This window comes from Pygocentrus nattereri, chromosome 28, assembly GCF_015220715.1.
Source record: "Pygocentrus nattereri isolate fPygNat1 chromosome 28, fPygNat1.pri, whole genome shotgun sequence".
Taxonomy (NCBI): Eukaryota; Metazoa; Chordata; class Actinopteri; order Characiformes; family Serrasalmidae; genus Pygocentrus; species Pygocentrus nattereri.
In genome coordinates, this window is record NC_051238.1 from 8,646,671 (window position 1) to 8,665,176 (window position 18,506).

Consider the following 18,506-nt stretch of genomic DNA (forward strand, 5'->3'; position numbering starts at 1 on the left):
CACATGAAAAGTTCATTTATTAAGTAGCACAGTAGGGCTGCATTGTTTTTCATGAATGAAAATTTTAATGGACTGAAATTTCACTCCAAGCAATTTTGGACCAATTCAATCACTTCACTGATTACATAAAGGGCAGCTGGAATTTTCACATAGTTAAAAAAAATGCATTTGAAGTTTAGTTATGACAGCAATGATATGTAGTTGATATAATTATTTTCAAGCAACAAGTGATGAGAAGGCGGCCCTCAAAGGGTACATTTGCACAGCAGCCCAGAAATTTGTGGAATGGTCCTGCCAACTGTAACGTCTTGTGAAAGAACTCCATTCACTTACAGTGTAATGGATAGGAATGTTGCACTGGTAATTATCCCAGTGTGGAAAGTTGACTCAATGCAACATGTTATATCACTCAGTTATAGAACTCTCTGCTACTGAGCCTTTCAAAGCCTTTCCTGAACTGGAGCCCAGTTGCCACTGCAACCCAAGCAAACCGAATACCTTGGCACAATCACAATGTTCTGTCTTATCTCTCTTTCTTATCTGCTGTCTTTGTATGATTAACTTCACAGCTTTATATGGTGCAATTTAAGACCTGCAAAATCAGAAGATGACCAGTGGACGTGATCAGACATGCGCATGTGTGCTCCGTGCAGCATGTATGGATTGTGTCACTGGCCTGATGGAGTCAGCATTAGAAGAACAGTCAGCTGTTGTCCAGCAATCCACAGAGGGTCAGAAATAGAGCAGAAACTGGCAGGCTAAACATAGCCAACAGGCTTCAGTGGAGCACTGCCCATGCTTAATATGGCAGCTGCCCTCTTCCTGACAAACTGGGCCTTTCGTCAGTGAAACCAGTTTGAACCGCATCAGGATAAAGCTGGGTCTCACACGGTACTCCTCCTGGTGGGCTCATGACAACTGCATGGTCAGGGAAGTTAAGGAGAGCAGTTGGACAATGCATGGTCCACTGTACGAGTTGAGCCAGACACATTACATCACGGTTTTATTAGCATTTATAAAGATTTGGCCTTGTAAACAAAGTTCATTTTAAAAGTGCAGTGGTGTGCAAAAATTTGAACACTCCCAGTGTGTAAGTGAAAATAAGTTAACATCCTCTACAGAGAACACATTTAAATATGGCACTTTAGGGCACAATTCTGTCTATTTATTTGAGTTTAACATATTTGGAGAAAACACAAAATATTAAAACAAACAAACAAAAAAAAAACGTTTATATTCCATATTTTATCTTTTCCCTAAGTTGTTAAATTGAGCAAATAAACAGTAATTGTGCATTAAAGTGTGCATAAGTGTTCTCTGTAGAGGGTGTGTTAACTTCTGCTCAAATGTTTGCAAACAATTGTAATAAATAGGATTTTTCACACAAGTGTTATTTAGGGGTCAACCCTTATAGTGCTAGAAATTCATGGATCACCAGTGGTTCCTATTCTGTGTTCAAGTGTTCATCAGAAGATTGTATATAATGGTTAATTAGTAAATATGACTTCACTACGTTCAGGTGCTTCTTGAAGCATATGCCCACCACATGGAAAAAGAAAGCATGGAGGTCTGGAGTATTTGTCTCCTGCCTCCTGAGAATCCTGAGTCTTGTAAAAGTAGCTTTATTGTAAATGTGTGTGTAAATGTAGATGTAACTTCGGTAAGTTTGTGTGTCATCTAGAATCCTGAGTCCACTTGTAAGTCACTGATGTCGCTGTCTATTTTTCCATTTTTCAGTTTTTGACATAATTTGAAAGAGCATATTGGCCTTTACATTATGTGTACACTTCATGATGAATGAACCAAAAGAAAAAGCCCAGAATGACTTGGAAAAAATTCTGGTTCCATTGACTTCCATAAAAAGTAAAGTAGGTTTTTTCCTTCTCCTGTAAAGTTATCCGCTTGGAGATAACACGGTTTTTGTTCCAACAACAGCAAAATATAACTTCATTGGCTGCTCACTGCCATTTGTTGGTCGGAAAATTTGTATTTTTACAGTTTCAGCATTAGTTTTGACATATATTTCTAGAAAAAAAAACTTTAATTGGAATTTCTATATCCACTAGCTCTACACTTAAAATAATGGCTTTTAAATGGTTATTTGCTTGTATGTGCAACTCTAGGGAACACCTTCAATTGATATAGAGCTGCCCAAAGTGAGGCCTGTGGACCAAAGTCAGCCCGTGATGACATTTGATGCGGCCTGCTAGAAAGTTACCCCAACCCCACTTTCACCCGAGGAGAAAACAATCCTGTTTTTATACTGTATTTATATCTTAAAATATTCTTAAAATTCCTTTTAATTAATGATTAATGAAACTACAGTTGTTTATTTGGTCACCCCTGCTATAGAACCTTTACATTGTGTCAACCGTCACCCTTGCGTATAAAGCATCCACTGGAATGTTCTTTAGAGAACCAAAAATCTTTTTTCTGTGGCTCTGCTCTAATGCATCATCCAAGAACCTCAGAGAAATATATTTGCAAAAGTTGTGTGTGAAAATAGGTGTGAAAATAAGTACACATCCTCTACAAAGAACACACTTCTAAACATCGTAATGCACTATTACAGTTTGTTTGCTGGATTTAATATATTTTGGAAAAAATTTGGCCTGTGCAAAAACTACAGCACATTTTTTTTCTCAAAATGTTAAACTCAACAAATAAAGAATGTGCACTAAAATTGGCAAGAAAGTTTGTTCTCTGTAGAGGATGTGTAAACTTCTTTTCACAGAACACGTCATTTGGCCAGGAGTGTAAGTGTATAACGTATGTCTGGAGTATGTGTGAACTCTGAGCACCATCACTATCTGCCATGTCCTCTACCGCTGCACAGCCAAAATGAACACACGCACACATCATGTTCTCATGGAGTTAGTTTATTGCCATTTGTTGCTTTGATATGGGCGAGTGGATCTTCAGCACAATCACAGTGGTATAAAGCATGAAGCCCTTTACATGGTGAGGGATACCGCAAGATGAGTGATCGACTCCTGCGTGGTCAATGACATTTACTGTACAAGTCTTCATTTCTGTTATTATTACTACTTCAGCTGACGGATGGAAGACCATAGTTACAGCTCACAGTATGTTACAAAGCACAACAATTAAAGATTTCACTGAATTAATCACCAAATCCACGGTGCTATTGAGAACCTTCTAGACAGTATCCTCATCCGAAGGGTTTTTATAGTCTATCACTAAAATCTTGTGTGGTCTACGCGTATATTCTACCCCGTATGTCCCTAACAGCATGGCAGAGTGTTTTTTTTAGTTTCCCCCTTTTTTATCGTCCATCACTTAACATGAGAGTACCGGAACAACTTCATAAACAATTCTATTGTTTTCATTAAGTAAATCTGATTACATGAACATATAGTGAGATATTTAGTACATTTCTGGAAAAGATTCTCTTTTAGGGCATACACAGTATATTCGGTTGGATAACACTGGTTAATTATTAGTACTTTATAATATTAATAATTATTTTAGGTACTTCATAGCTCTACTAAAACAAAGAGATTTTTAGCAAATTAATTTATAATATTTAAAAGTAAGAGCTGTCTCCATTTATAGTAAAGTATAACACTGTAAATAATTTTAGTGTTTTAATTATGTGAATGTAAAATTTGCACTCTAAAATATCTAAAAGAACTTATATCTAAAATCTTTCCCTTTTAATCCAAACGACTAACTAGACTACATACACCCTATAGTTTTCTGTTAGCAAGTCTTTGGGACAAAGATACTGTCGAGAACAATTTGGCAGAGCACAAAAAATGAAATGACCATTTTTTTCTCTCTTTTTTGGTAATGTACATTTCATTTTTGTTTTCGACACACAATGACTATGTAACATATTAAGTGACCAACCCAGGGCCCTGCTTGGACAAAAGGACTGTAAAGAGGGGGGGGACTCTTCTAAAGTGGCTTTAGTGTGTCACAATGGCCAACACAACACAGGGATCAGTCATCATTATGGGCAGTTTTGCTGGTTTTGGTCTAATCAGAAGGCCATGAACTCCAAGCTAGCACAAGGCTAGCATGCTCTGACTAAGGAGCACTAAGGGATTATATTAATTTCAATGGACAGTGTGCTGAAGGCATATATCTGTTCATAGAAGAAAGAACAGAACATTGAATCCAAACACAGATTTAACATCTTGTCAAATAAATATATATAAATAAAATTCCAATTTACAACCTTTTCTGAATTACACATGTATGTTGTAGAGAACTGTTTTCAATCACAGAAAGGTGAAATTTGCTTCATTTCCATCAATTTGTAAAAAATGGAAAGTACTTAATATCACTAGTTGGTCCCTGGGTTGTCAGCAGAAAATACTGTACTTAACACACACAAATACACACAAGCTTTGATATTTATAATAAAATCAATCCAATGTGCTGACTTATATTCCTCTCTGCAATGGCATTGCAGCAATTCGTTAACAACTCCCTTTCCAAAGTTTATTCTTTATCAAAAATTCAAAATTCATACTGCAGCAAACTTTTAAAATATACCACACAGATATTTAATACATATTTATAGTATATATAGAGAGATTTTTTGTGTGTGTATCAGCAAAATAAAAGCCTTCACAAAATAAATCTCTGATTTATTTCACAATATGTAAAACTTAAACAAACAAAAAAGTCTTATCCTAACACGATTAAAAAGTGCTAGCAAGATTATTTTTACAACAATGTGCAAATGCATTTTGAAGTTGTACATCATTTCATCTATTTTTTACATTCTAAGTATTTCTACAATGACGTTATAATGGCTTAGTGTATTCTCTATCATAAAGAAAAAGGGCAGAATTCCCACAGTTTTGTGATTAGGCCGGTTCATTGGAAGGCCTGCTAGAAACTTGGCTATTAATGCTCATCAATGGGCTCTTAAGACAAACAATAAAAGGCAAAGTTTGGCAACTGTCACCTCTGGTGCTTATGCTGTAAATCATCACTGCAGAAACCTTAAGCTAAAGAATTTATTTCTTATTATTATTATTATTATAGACCTCCACTGATATTGGCAAAAAGCCCCTGCAGTTCCTGTCTGTGGTAGTCCTCCCACCTTCATACAGCCTGCACTGAACTCATACACTGTACATTTATGGTCATCTGATCTGTTCACGTTTACTGATTTTATTTAAATATTCCAAAATCACTGTTCTGTAATAGCCACATTTTTCAAGATTATAACTTAAGCATAAGTCACACCATAACTGACTCTGCTTTAATTCCAGATTGAATCCAAATTTAGTGTTCAAATCATATATATTTACAAAAATCCAATATGAAAAGAAAAACAAAAGTGCAGCACTGATCACTGTGGTTTGTAGGCACCTTCACAAATTTCCCTCACTCAGGACAGCTGCCTCGCTTCTACAAGGACAGCTGTTTTAGATATCACCAAAACCATTTACTGACAAGACATAGCACAAATACAGTATATTCTTAACTAGGCAGATAAAATCTCGATTGTTTATGGCAACCAAATCCATTCTCTGAATAGAGATGGAAAAAAGCATGCTGTTTGGCACACGGGTTAAACTGAATTGTGTTTTACACACAATGTTGATGTCTCACATCTTGCACGCAGACACATTCAATAAAACTTCAAGTCGGCAATAAAAAGGAGATTTATTAACTTTTAATATGGCCTTATCTATTTGAAACAGCTTATTTACAATATTATTACTGGACGGCTGTTTTTTCAACTTCACCGGGTAATAAAGATAAACAACAAAGGAAAACTAGAAACAAAACGTAAAAAAGACCTCAAAATTTTAGTATATTTATTAGTATAAGTTTTTAGTAGTGTAAAGTCTACAGCATAAAAACTACTTTTAATATGATTGTAGCCTAAATTTACATAAATACGTAGTAAAATTAATACTGTATTAAAAGATACTTAGGAACAACGTTACCATAGATACGACATTTTTGGCCCTTACTTTAAATGTAGAGGCCCCAACTACATCTATGCCTAAATGGTCATTAATAAGTCTGTAGATTGTACTGGACAGGCCAATACCTCTCCATGTGTTGCCCTGTAACACCCCTCATCTGAAGCACACATAGCTGGTTTGTGTGAATGTAAAGGAAACCTGTGTGAAGTGGCCTGTGGGAATTCTGCCCTTTTCTGAGAGGTGAGGAGGTGATGGTGAAGATGAGCTACACCTCAGATGTTTCTGCCCTGCCTGACCCAATCGCCTTTCCAATGACAAGCTGTTAGTGTGCAGCTAAATTTAAATACAGTGCACTACATTTAAATTACAGTGCACACTCTGCTGAATACACTCAGTATATTTTTGTGAGTGAGAGATGGAGCAGCAATGAATCAGCCATCACCTTCCTGTCAACTCCTTCTTGCATTAAAGATATCATGTTGCTCTGACTGTTGCTATAAGGTTAAAAATCAGTTTAAATTAGGGAGGTATGATATAGAATTTCTGGCCTGATAACAACAACTGATCATTTTTATGGACAATACCGATTCATAGAACTGTGTAGTTTTAACTTTTTGCTCTGTGAGGTCACTCGAAAGGCACATGAAGTGCAGTGAACATAACATTAAAACACTAATGATTAGTTGGTTAACACAGATTAATTTAATATAAACACTGATTACTCTTACATAGCTGTGAGAGCTAAATCAGACATGACAATCGCTGTAAACCTTTGCATTATTTTATGTAAATATTTCACATATAGCTGACATGTACATTAGCAAAATGTAGCATTAGTAGTTGTATTGCTGAATCTGGTGTTCTTGTCTGGACGGGTAATCAATCCTGTGATGTTGCGGGACAGTGTTATCCACCATGCTAGTCTTTTAAAAGAGCTAAAAAGTATGGAGATGCCTAGCACTCGTGATTACTTGTTTCTGTGTGTGCGTCAGCTAAAAAGGGCTAAATTATGGGCTGATATTACAACATAAAACCGTTTAAAACAATTACATTACATTTTTGCCAACACATTGTGCACCCCTAATTAAACTGCAATAAAAAGTTGTTACTAGCAGCTTGTCTTTGGAGGGCAGGTATGGGCTTTACTGCAGATGATTAGTCTACATGACACTCTCAAAGATGATGACCTTGTTCTCCTCAGTACCTGGGGACAGGGAGGCCAAGCTTTTGATGTCTGTGTCAGGCGCCATGTACTCCAGGTGATGGGCACCCCACACTGGTTTGGTCAGATTTTCCCAGCGCTGCACATAAAGAATAATAGCATCAATTGAGTGACTTTATGCACTGAAAAACACTAAAACCATTGGAATTTACTTGATTCAAATGTTGCAGATATAAAAAGTTGAGCCACACATTATATGTTGATTTTACAAGAAAAAAGGTTAAAACATCCTAAAAAGAGAAAACATCTGCACACTTTTTTGCAAGGTTACTGTTCATTTGCTAATCTTAACAGTGGAAAAAAATATGGCCTGTGCTAAAGCTCTGCTTTATTTTTTTTTATTATGTCATTATGTCAAACTCAGCAAATCATCAGAAACTGTGCACTAAAATGTTTGTTACTTGTAGAAGGTGTGTAGTACAAAATTGTGTATACAACTGTAATAACCATAAGTAAGATATATCATGCTGCAAGAATTGTGTTGATGTACCATATTTTATTATTAATGTAGAAACTATGTACACATTTTGTGTAAATTTGGTGCATCACTTTTTTCCAGTGTATTGTAAGGCTTTTTGTGATGGACATATAGTTCAGATTGAGTTAACATTTAAAGGTGCAGAGAGTGAGAAAACCCCCCAGATGGCACGTAGGTGCTACAATCTGGCCATTTCCCTTTATTCCCAAATTTTAAAATGTAACAAGGGACTCAGGGCGGTGTTTTTAAAAGCCTCTTTAGAAACTTCAACCAGAAGAGCTATGATGACTAATGTAGGTTAAGGATTCTACTAACTGAAACTGAATTATTCACACTTTTTGTACACTTTCATCTGAATCCCATTATTTAGTGCTGCAGTCCAGAAAGAGCTATAAATTACACGTTATCTGCAGATGGTGGTTTGAAGTTGATAGAATTCTGATGATAAATGTAATAGATAAATGGAGTAAATCACTGATAACTGGAACACAAGCAGAAGTCCACACTCTTTATGCCTATTTTAGTGAGAATCTGATGGACTTCTCTTTTTAATGTCTCCTGGGATTTTTTTTTCATGCAGTACAGTACTGTGCGAAAGTCTTAGGCAACTAAGCAAATTTTTAAACACTTTACCTCAGCAGTGAGTTTATCACAATATACATTAGAATAAAGTCATATCATCAATTACATCATGAGCACAATTTAATGAAGCACTGATTCAAACCAGGAGTTGCTTTTTAACTACATATAATACTGGATAATCATGTATAGTCATTATTAATTAATATTCTATAAATTTTGTTCATTCAAATATTAACACTTTTCTCAGCAAATAAAGACAGAATACACAAATAAGTAGATTTTGAAAATGTGCCTTGGGTGTCTAAGACTTTCACACAGTACTGTATGTCAAAGGGGTTTCCCACCAAAGTATTTTCCATTAATTTCCTTACTTAAAAAGTGTTAGGTGAAGTTTTCTCACAGTTCCCAACTTCTGCTTTGACTGTGTTTGGGCTGAACACCATTGCAGGGAAGGCATTATATTCTATTTCCAGTAAAAATCGATGGAAAGCCATTAGCCCACTTACCCCAATTAAACACACTACTTTCATATGCCAATGAGTCACCAAGGAACGGCTGACCCAAATAAAAAACTCATGCACTGGCTCTATTGCATTATTGTGTTTAGATGATTGGTACATATTGGCATTTGTTGGTTTAAGTGTTTGGTTTGACTGAAAATATGCAGCCGAGCAGGGAATTGTGGGCACAAGCACAGTACAACTTCATCACTCTATCTAGCCACTGTGTACACAGTAAAACTAACCAGCTTCCATTTACATCCTGTGGAGTGAAACACACTGGGCCAGAGTTAAATTTAGCACAGATGAGTTGAATTTGACTCAAGTGGGCTAAGGGGCACAACTAAGGATTACCCCCAAGCCTCATTAAAATCTGCACAGTTGAATCCTCACTGTGGAATTAGGTTTGTGTCCACTGGACAGTAAAATTTAACTTCTTTAACTCTTGGGGCTTATTCTGTTATTAAGGCTTATTTGAACATTAACTTTCAATCATTCAGTAACTACCATGAAACAAATATGTGAGTTATGTAGTCATAAATGTAAATAATGCCAGTCAATTGGATGGAGGTCAATTCTAGTTAATATAATGTTGGTGATAAGACTGTGTTTTACTGTGTGGCTTGATGTGGAAAAAAAAAAACATGAATTATCTACAGTAGAATTGTACCAAATTAAACGTTTTCTGCAGTTTTGAGGGCTTCGCTGTTACTTTACATTATAAAACTGCCTCTAAATTATGAACACTGCATAAAAAAATGACTAAAGTAAGTAACCTTAAAACTTAGGTTTTATTGGACTTAATAACAGAACGTAACACAGATTATTGCTCTGATAACTTATTTTTAAGTTGAAGTAGTTCACTTAGGTTACATAAAACAAGAAATTTTTTAAATGGACTGTCTGAGTAGAAGGCCTTGAGATTTGGGTAAGTTATTTCTGGTGGAAAATATAAAGTGTAGGAATGTTAGCATGTTAATTAGATTTAAAGTGTTAATTTACATCCAATGCACTGTAAGCAATTTTACTGTCCATGCTGAAATCAGAGTATGTGTGGGCCGCACCTCTCTGAAGCTTCCCTTGGCTCCGGAGAGTTTGTAGACAAGGCTAACAGGGATGCAGAGCATGGAGGAAAGAGCCAGACACCATCCAATCACCTCCCCCCACCACGGGTACACATACACATTGTTGTAGGTAAGAGGCTTGTAGTTCAGCAGGTGAAACAGAAATATACCCTGAGAGAAGAGAAAGAGAAAAACACAAACAGGTTCAGTGCCAACTCTGGAGAAAGAACAAAATGTACTCAACACGTACTTCACTTCTGATTCCCTAACAGCAGAAGGTGAATCTGCTTCCTTATGCAAGGTATGAACATCCTTTAATAATTAAACAGAAGTATTCTATGAGGTGAAAAGGTTGCTTTTTAGTCACAGTTAACCTCTGCTCCTTCTCATTCCACTTCATGCTGTGTTCGAAACGGTCCCCTATTCACTGTTCTCTATGTTGGAGAACCATAGGCACTATTAAAAGGTATTATATGGAATGGTCCCCTAATCACTATTTCCCTCACTGGATCACTAAATAGAACAATATTATAATGGAAGAAATGGTCTTTTAAATACTGTTCCCCACATTGGAGCACCATATAAAATACTATAGGGGGCAGAAATTGTCAGTTAATCTCTGCCCCTTACAGTGAAGGACTATATAGCACATTAAAATTAATTAATTAAAAAAATTAATCAGTCTACTAATCACTATTCCCTACATCTGAGTACTATATAAAACACGACTATAGGGAACAGACATTGTTCCCTAATCATGGTTCTCTACATTTGAGCATTATATAAGGCTATTATAGTGAACAGTAAACGTCCCCTAATCACCATTACCTACTTTGAAGCAGTATGTGGAGCTTTATTATAGGGAACAGTATTTGTCCCCTAGTCACTATTCCCGACTTTATATAAATCACTATTACACGGAACAAAAATGAACAGAATCACCTTTCCCTCGAATGGAAAATAAGGAGCACTATTATATAACAATATTATAAGGAACAGAATTCATGGTTTAAGTAAACACTTTCACACACTAAAGTTCCTTTCATTAGATCATTAATCTGCGACAGCAGCCACACTCTGTGGTACACAACACACTGCTTTATGGGTATTTTATTTCTGCTGGATACAAAATTTGCAGTGCATGTGGGATTGTTAGATATTCTCCATTATGTCATTATATAGTGATAAGTGTACTGTGTCAGACGCTGCCCTAGTTTAGTTTTAGAGCAGGAAACACAAACTGAAACAGTGCTGGGAGTAAGAGAGCCAGAGTGTGGAGAACTGGCTTAGATGTACACTTAGAGCCAAAAGAGCTGGATATAATAATCCAAACTGACTCTCACCATGCAAACACATGGAGTAATAAACGACCAGCACCACTTCATCCAAGGGAAAGGCTGGTAACCGATCATACGGGCGATGTCATCCATGAACTTGTCAGCACCTGCAGACAAACACAGTAGGACCATGATTTAGTTGTAGGACAGGGTTTTTTGCTGGAAAAGGGAAAATTTACAACTGTGCCTGGGTACTGCAGGGGAAAACATCTTCTTTAGTAAACAAGTTGTGGACACATTATCAAGGAAGTAAATGAAAGTATAACAGAAATCAAAAATGGGAAGTTATCATCATTTAAGTGGTAGCTTAAGCTTAACTCTTACCATAAACCCAGGCGACAACCACGCATTCCCAGAATGCCTGCCACAACAGGGTCATACCACTGGCTGAATAATAGTCAAAAAGCTGGAAGACGTACATCCCCCCCTAGGCACACAAAGAAAAACACAAAAAATAAGCTCAGTGCCCTTGAAATGTCCTTCAGAGAAAATTAATCATAACTTATCCTGCAGTAATTACACTACAATGTATTAAAATGCAAATTAATCATGTATATCATCCCCATCAATTACACTATTTATTTAAATGTCGCTGTTGTCTGAACAAAACCTCCTATCTCCAAAATGATAAATTTACAGAAGAAGGAAAAAACCTACTTTACTTTTAATGTAAGTCAATGGAACAAGACTTTTTTTTCCAAGTCATTCTGGTCTGTTTAATTTTATCTATTCATCATGAAATTTACACACAGTGTAAAGAGCAACATGTAGTTTTAAATTATTTCAAAAACTGAAAAACTCCAAAAATGGAGATATGAGGTTTTGATCTGGCAGCAGCAATATGTTTCATAGTGATTATGGTCGGGTAGGCTTACTATAAACTCCAGTTATCTTATCTCCATTATGTTATCTGTGACGGTTGGATAAAAGCATTTATAGTAACAGCTCAATTGAGTTAATAAATGAACACTTTATAAAGGAGATTTACCTGTGTAACCATGGAGAGATCTATAATGAAGCACAATAAACAACAGATCGCCACAGCAATTTCTCGACGATAACGCATGTAATACTTTCCAGGGAAAAGATCAAGAATGCCAGTTACAAAACCTTCCACTCCAACAAACTGTAAAAGAAGACAAATAAATTATATTGATTAACTTGTGGCTTCATCACTTTAACCAAGTAACCATGTCAGCACAGTCGAATCCTCTATCTTGTTATTTATGATTGGAATTTTTTCTCAAACAAATCTAAAACACAAAGCTACAGATACTGGTAACTTAATAAAGCAATGAAAGACATGAAGTCCTAGCTCTATAAAACCTCTCCTCCAAAAGTGGTAGTGGAAAATGTGTCTAGCAGGCAATGGGGATTTTTTTGAAGGTGCATTCAGAAAGGGTTTACAACAGTTTCTTTACACTGAATTTTGCTCTACTAGTCAAAGCATGATTACTTACTTCACTCTGTCTCAAATGTAAATTAAATACCCATCGACAGTTTAAAGGCCTACAGCCTACTGTATCAGCCACTTCAGACTCTATGGGTTGTCAGTTACCATAGAATTCACTAGGCATTTAATGAATTCTGTTAGTAAATATTTATGCAAAACACGTATTTCTGTAGGCCGCTTTCATGAATTCTTCAGTCACTGGTATTTGCAAAGCTGTAAATCTGTATAATTTGTTCTTTTGGAGATGAGATTTGTAGAAATTCTGTATGTTTTAGGTGGAGTATTTACAGACTCTTGCCTGACTGTCATGGACAGCAGATAATCTTAGGGAAAGTGAAAGTAACTGGAACTACTTTTTGCTGTGCTACAGAAGAAGCACCACATAAAAAAAACAAAAACAAATGCTGTTCAAATGCAGAATAAAACTTCATAGAAGCATCTTTATTAAGACATTCTCTCATGTCTGACTTGCCCCGAAACCTGTATTAGAGTTCAATGGTTATAGTTATATAGTCATGTACTCAGAAGCTGCCCAATGTCTTCTGCTGTGAATTTTGAGGCAGTATGTTTTCTGATATTTTCTAATTACAGGAAAACACATCAAAATTACTGTCCATGACAATCAACAGCATGATACATACAGCGAGGAGAAACAAGTGTTCAGACACTGCATGTGTCCACATCAAACGTACACAATTTACATACAAATGAATAACATTAGCACTTTGTTGCAAAGCCACTGTTGGCAATTATAACTTGGCAAAGTCTAAGGTAATATATAATTAGTCTTTGGCAGCATACTGGTGCAATTTGGTCCATTACTTTTGGCAAACTCTCTTCAATTCCAAGGTAATGAGGGTTCCACTGTTGGATTTACACACAGAATCCTCTGTACATTTCCAATGGGATTCAAGTCAGGAGATTGGCTAGGCCATGAAGGCACTTTCATCTATTTCTTGAGTCATTTTAGCTGTAAGTTTGGGGTCATTGTCTTCTTGAAACATTTATCTTTTCTGCAGATTCAACCAGTGAGATGAAGCAGCCCCATAATTCTCCCACCACCATACCTTACTGTGGGTTTGGTATTCTTGGAATTATTTGTTCAACTTTTCAGCCATGCATCTCTGTGCAGAACAGTTTTGAGTGGGGTGAAGGAACAGAGATGACTGCAGTGCAGTTCAAAGTTTTTTGTTCTTTGTGTAACTGTTGCAACTGGTTTCAGGTCATCCTGTAACTTTTTTCAAGTGACTGAAAGAAATCTTGCATGGTGCACCTTTACAGCAACCATTCACTGCATGAAATTCCATGGCTGCATATTCTCAAACAAATTATGCTGACAGTGAAATTTAAGGTATTTGCTAGGACTATATTAGATATATAGATTATTCCTTTTGAGGGTTGTTTAATACTGTTGTCCCTGAGAACTGTAGGAAGCTCGTTCACCTTCATCATGATTGGAATTTGTTTCAGGAAATCTTCCCAATCAATGGGAACACCTTTTATGACACCAGGTGCAATTTCCACCAGAACATTTTTATTTTAAATTTTGTAGCATTAAGTAGGACTGTAATCTTTACAAGTATGTACTTTTTCACATGGTGACATTTCCTCTTTTTTGTGTTTATAATATATAATTGTTGTTCTTATTTACAGGTAGAAAGTCAAAAGTTCATATATGCACAGGACGTATATTAAAAAATAAAAATAAAGAATACTTGTCTGAATGCTTGTTTCCATTCACGGTTTGTAGCAGATTAGGTTGAAAAATGCTGGAGCATTTCTTTAAGAGGTCAAACCTCTCAAGACAAGGCAAGTGTCTTCACATTGCAGTGAATAATATTTGCAGCCACTAACCTGACTGTCTAGCCCCAGCAGCAACAGCATGAAGAAGAAGAGGGCTGCCCAGACCGGTGCCACAGGCATCAGAGACACAGCTTTAGGGTACGCTATGAACGCCAGGCCAGGCCCTGCAGGCAGGAGAGCAACAGAAGAAACACTCATCAACACAAGCTACAGGCTGGCCAATGAACAACAACACACTTACACACATACAGCACCAACTGCACAGATACAGAGAAATATAGAGAGAGAGAGAGAGAGAGAGAGAGAGAGAGAGAGAGAGAGAGAGAGAGAGAGAGAGAGAGAGAGAGAGAGAGAAAGAAAAAGAGAAAGAAAGGGAGGGGGAGAAGGAGGGAGGGAGAAAGGGAGGAAGGGAGGGAGGAATGATAAGATAAGAGGGATAAGAGAGGGAAAGAAAAAGAAAGGAGCACCTGAATGAAAGTTTGTGTGAGAGAAAGAAGGCAGAGTGGGGGAAGGTTTTCTTCAACTTGTCTGAATTTGTTTTGGTTTTGTCTAGTGAGAGTTGTGTTCTCATTCACAGTCAGGCGGGTTAGTGATGAAAGGTTTTGTGTCGTTTTGCGTACAGTGACTACTGGTGTTAGATTCTGGCAAAGGGAGACACTGTCATGCTTTTGAGTAAGAACGTGTATCAAACTCACGGCTGTGTGTGAGTATGGGTTAAATTTAGAGGAGCCAATCACAACCTACTAATTATTAGTTAGTTTACCACACAAGTCTACAGTTATTTGTTTTTGTTAGTTTATAGTCAAATTTAAACATTTTATGCAATTTGTTTAAATCTGTAGAGAACAAATGGGAATCAAATTCACCATGTTAATGGTACTGGTGGATGTAACTCTAACACAGTGTCATCTTCATTTAGCTGTACTGTAACATAACAATAACTGGATGCTAAATGCAACAGAAATCACTTTTCCTGAATACTTGTTTAAACATTAAAATAATCTGATTTCTTAACTTGGCAACAGACAAGACTTGTTCTTATCAACTGTGCTATAGCAGCCATTACTATTTAAAATGGCCATAGATATACAATGACAAAGATCCTCAGTGATACTAAACAACCTATTAATAATACCAAACTTTGGGTAAGAAGCCACAGATCTGCTGGGGTTCACTCTGGGGTTCACTGGTTAGTGTTGGAATCATTAATGTGGGTTTTTTAATAGTGTTCAGGTTTAGTGGGGTTAGACTGGATGGTCAGGAGAATATTGGAGGTGGCCCACTTAAATTGAGCAAATTGTCTCTTCCTGTACCCTGGTATGGATTTCCACCATGCTATGCACTGCTCCTGTATCAGAGGACAGGTCTACCACTGGCATTTAGCTGTGCTACACTAGGCTACGCTAACAGCGAGGCCCTGGCTGGCTGTGCTAGGCCGACATGTGGCCTGCGGATGCAGTATCTATAGGCAACTCTTGGGCTGGGCTGTATTAAGAGGTGTAAATGCTGACATTAGATATCAGAAGTTTACCTGCATTGGCAGTCAGCTCCAGGACCCCTCTTGAAATCGAGATGTGCACATCTCAAGAGGCAAAGTTCCTGGTTAGATAATCCTTAAATTAATACTTAAAGCCAAAATATAGATAATAATAGAGATAATAAATGAATAGATATAAATCACAAGATATAGAACGGGACTGAAGACAATCAAGGATAACTAGTATCAAAGCATCAAAGGCATGATGGGGAAATCTGCTTTTGCCCTCTAACTCTGTGACCTGAACGGATTCTGGATGAAAAAGGAAATACAAAATAAGCACCTGTGGTTTACGTATCATGTCTCTTACGCATACAATAACGACACGACCAAATTTGAGGTTACATTTTCCTCCCTCGAGGACACATTCACACACAACAGCTCCACAGCGCGTTCATATAAAATACTCAGATTAGACACCACAAGGACAGACAAGGACACATGCACACACACGCACACACACACTCCACATACCACTCTTTCTGTCTCATTCTCTCAAAAAAGAACACAGACATCCACACAGTGCTACACTAAAAGCAATCTGCTTATTTCAGTGCACTGTAACAGCACACTGCTTCTTGTTATGTGAAGCCAATAGCGGCTGTGTAATATTAGAATGAAGGTGACATTATGAACTCAGTAACACGACGGATTCATGAAAAGAAACATCCTCTGCCTCTCTTCCTGTCTTTCGTCCCCTCTCTCTGGCTCTCTCCTCTGGGCATAGAACACACTGTCCTTTCCATAGACTCAACAAGTTCAGTGAGCTGGTGCACTGCCGCAAGGTGAAACTCTCTTTAGAACAGACCGTGCGTTCACAGCATGCGCGGATGGCGGGCACCTTCAGCACTGACACAAAGCGAGATACACTGAAAAAAGTAAGTTTGTTTCAGTTGTGCACATCATAAATTGAATACACTGTATATAACATACTGTATATTATGTCCATATTGTATTGAGATTCATCATTTTCATTCACTGGACACTTTATTAAGCACCTTGTATCCACACTCGTTGTCTATGTAAGTGCACTTAAGCAAAAACAGACTGTCGTCCAAGGGGTTCTCTGCATAATCTGTAAGCCTCCTTTTACCCATTCATCAATAGCTACATTTCCAAAGGTTTTTGTGAAGTAGGTTAAGGAAATGGTCTGTAATATTTTATGAATGTCAGCAAAACATTTTTCTGTTTAAAGTTTATTTGGAGGTGGGAACTTTGTTTATCGATAAACCAAACTAATGTGACAATTGTTTCTTACTGGAAATTATTTGATTACCTCAAGTATTTTATCACATTTGTATTGTATCACTTATAATTCACAGCAGAAACTTGAAAGCTACTGGTCAAGACCTCCATAGGATCACCACTGAGCAGGTATTATTTGGGTGGTGGATCATTTTCAGTACTGAAGAGACAAGACATGGTAGAAGGTCTGCTAGACATTACCCATGGCAAATCCAGAGGGTTGTGGGGGGGGTGTTGGAAGGGGTGTCTAACAAGTATCCTATGTGTCTTTTATATGTCTTTTCATGTTTTTTGTGTTTTAAAACAGTTTGATAATTGTCTTTATTTCATTTGCTTGTTATTTAGGTAACTTATTAGTTTTTCATCCTTGATGTGCTATTTAGAGCAATATATGCACGTTTAGACACCACCACAGAGCACACCCAGCTTACAAATGAAAAACATATTGTACTACTATGTGCAACAGCAGAACTATAAAGTGCACTTATGATAAATGAGCCTGATAAAATGAACAATTAGTGTAGATATAAGGCAGGTGTACCTCATAAAGTGGGCCAGTGAGTGTAGTTTACTCATGTGTAAGAGATTTACATATGACAATCAAGCAAATTCAGTGCATCACCTTTTCCAGTGTACAGGGAAGATCTTTTTGCTCAGTGATTTGGACCTTTGATTACTGCAGTGGTTTATTTGGATAATTAATATCTCAATATTTTCTGTATGATTTCATTTTCCATTTCAAAGAGCATCCTTTTTTCACTTCGTCAATTAAAATTTTTATCAGACATTACAATTAAAAACAACAAATTTTAAATCAGGCGTGATTAGAATGAGGCCTTCTTGGCAAAATATTCTTTGGGATAAAGTTTAATCCACTGACTAGTGATAAAAGTCCAGTTTAAAAATATTCCCATGCAGTTTGTTAAGTATCTTTCTCACCTAAACTGAGCAGTCCTGATATAATCTGACTTTGCCCATGACTAAGATCATTTGATTCATGTTGGGACACTGAATATGTTTAATTCTGCTGAAAAAAACCATCAAAATCGCTCGTTTTAGCCCACATAAAGAAACTACTCCAATGTAAAAGAAATGGAATGACTTAAGCTCCATAAATCTATGCCAAGCCCTAGCTTGGCTATTGATTTTAACAAAATCGTTGTATAATAAGTGCATTTTACACTAATTTTGAAGTTTAACATCAGACATGTACATGTTAAAAATCATTCTGCATGCATGAACATTGTTGCAAAGCATGCTGGGTAGTAACACTTTTGCACGCTAAACACAGTCAAATCACTGGTATTAAACCATGTCCAGATTTAAATGAACCCGCTGTGGGTCCTGCTGGCTCGTATGAATTCTCT

General features: G+C 36.9%; 1 protein-coding gene across 1 annotated transcript in view; it reads right to left on the reverse strand.

Moving 5' to 3' along the window:
* Positions 1-2,863: 2,863 nt before the first annotated feature.
* The window catches only part of slc6a8 (solute carrier family 6 member 8), a 45,711-nt gene continuing 30,068 nt past the window's right edge, over positions 2,864-18,506 (reverse strand). Inside the window, exons 8-13 of the mRNA XM_017720427.2 lie at positions 14,409-14,521; positions 12,090-12,227; positions 11,426-11,528; positions 11,108-11,208; positions 9,765-9,935; positions 2,864-7,219 (exon numbers count right to left, since the gene is read on the reverse strand). Of these exons, the coding sequence (XP_017575916.1) occupies positions 7,079-7,219; positions 9,765-9,935; positions 11,108-11,208; positions 11,426-11,528; positions 12,090-12,227; positions 14,409-14,521 (767 nt within the window). The 3' untranslated portion in view covers positions 2,864-7,078. The remainder of the gene's footprint in view (positions 7,220-9,764; positions 9,936-11,107; positions 11,209-11,425; positions 11,529-12,089; positions 12,228-14,408; positions 14,522-18,506) is intronic.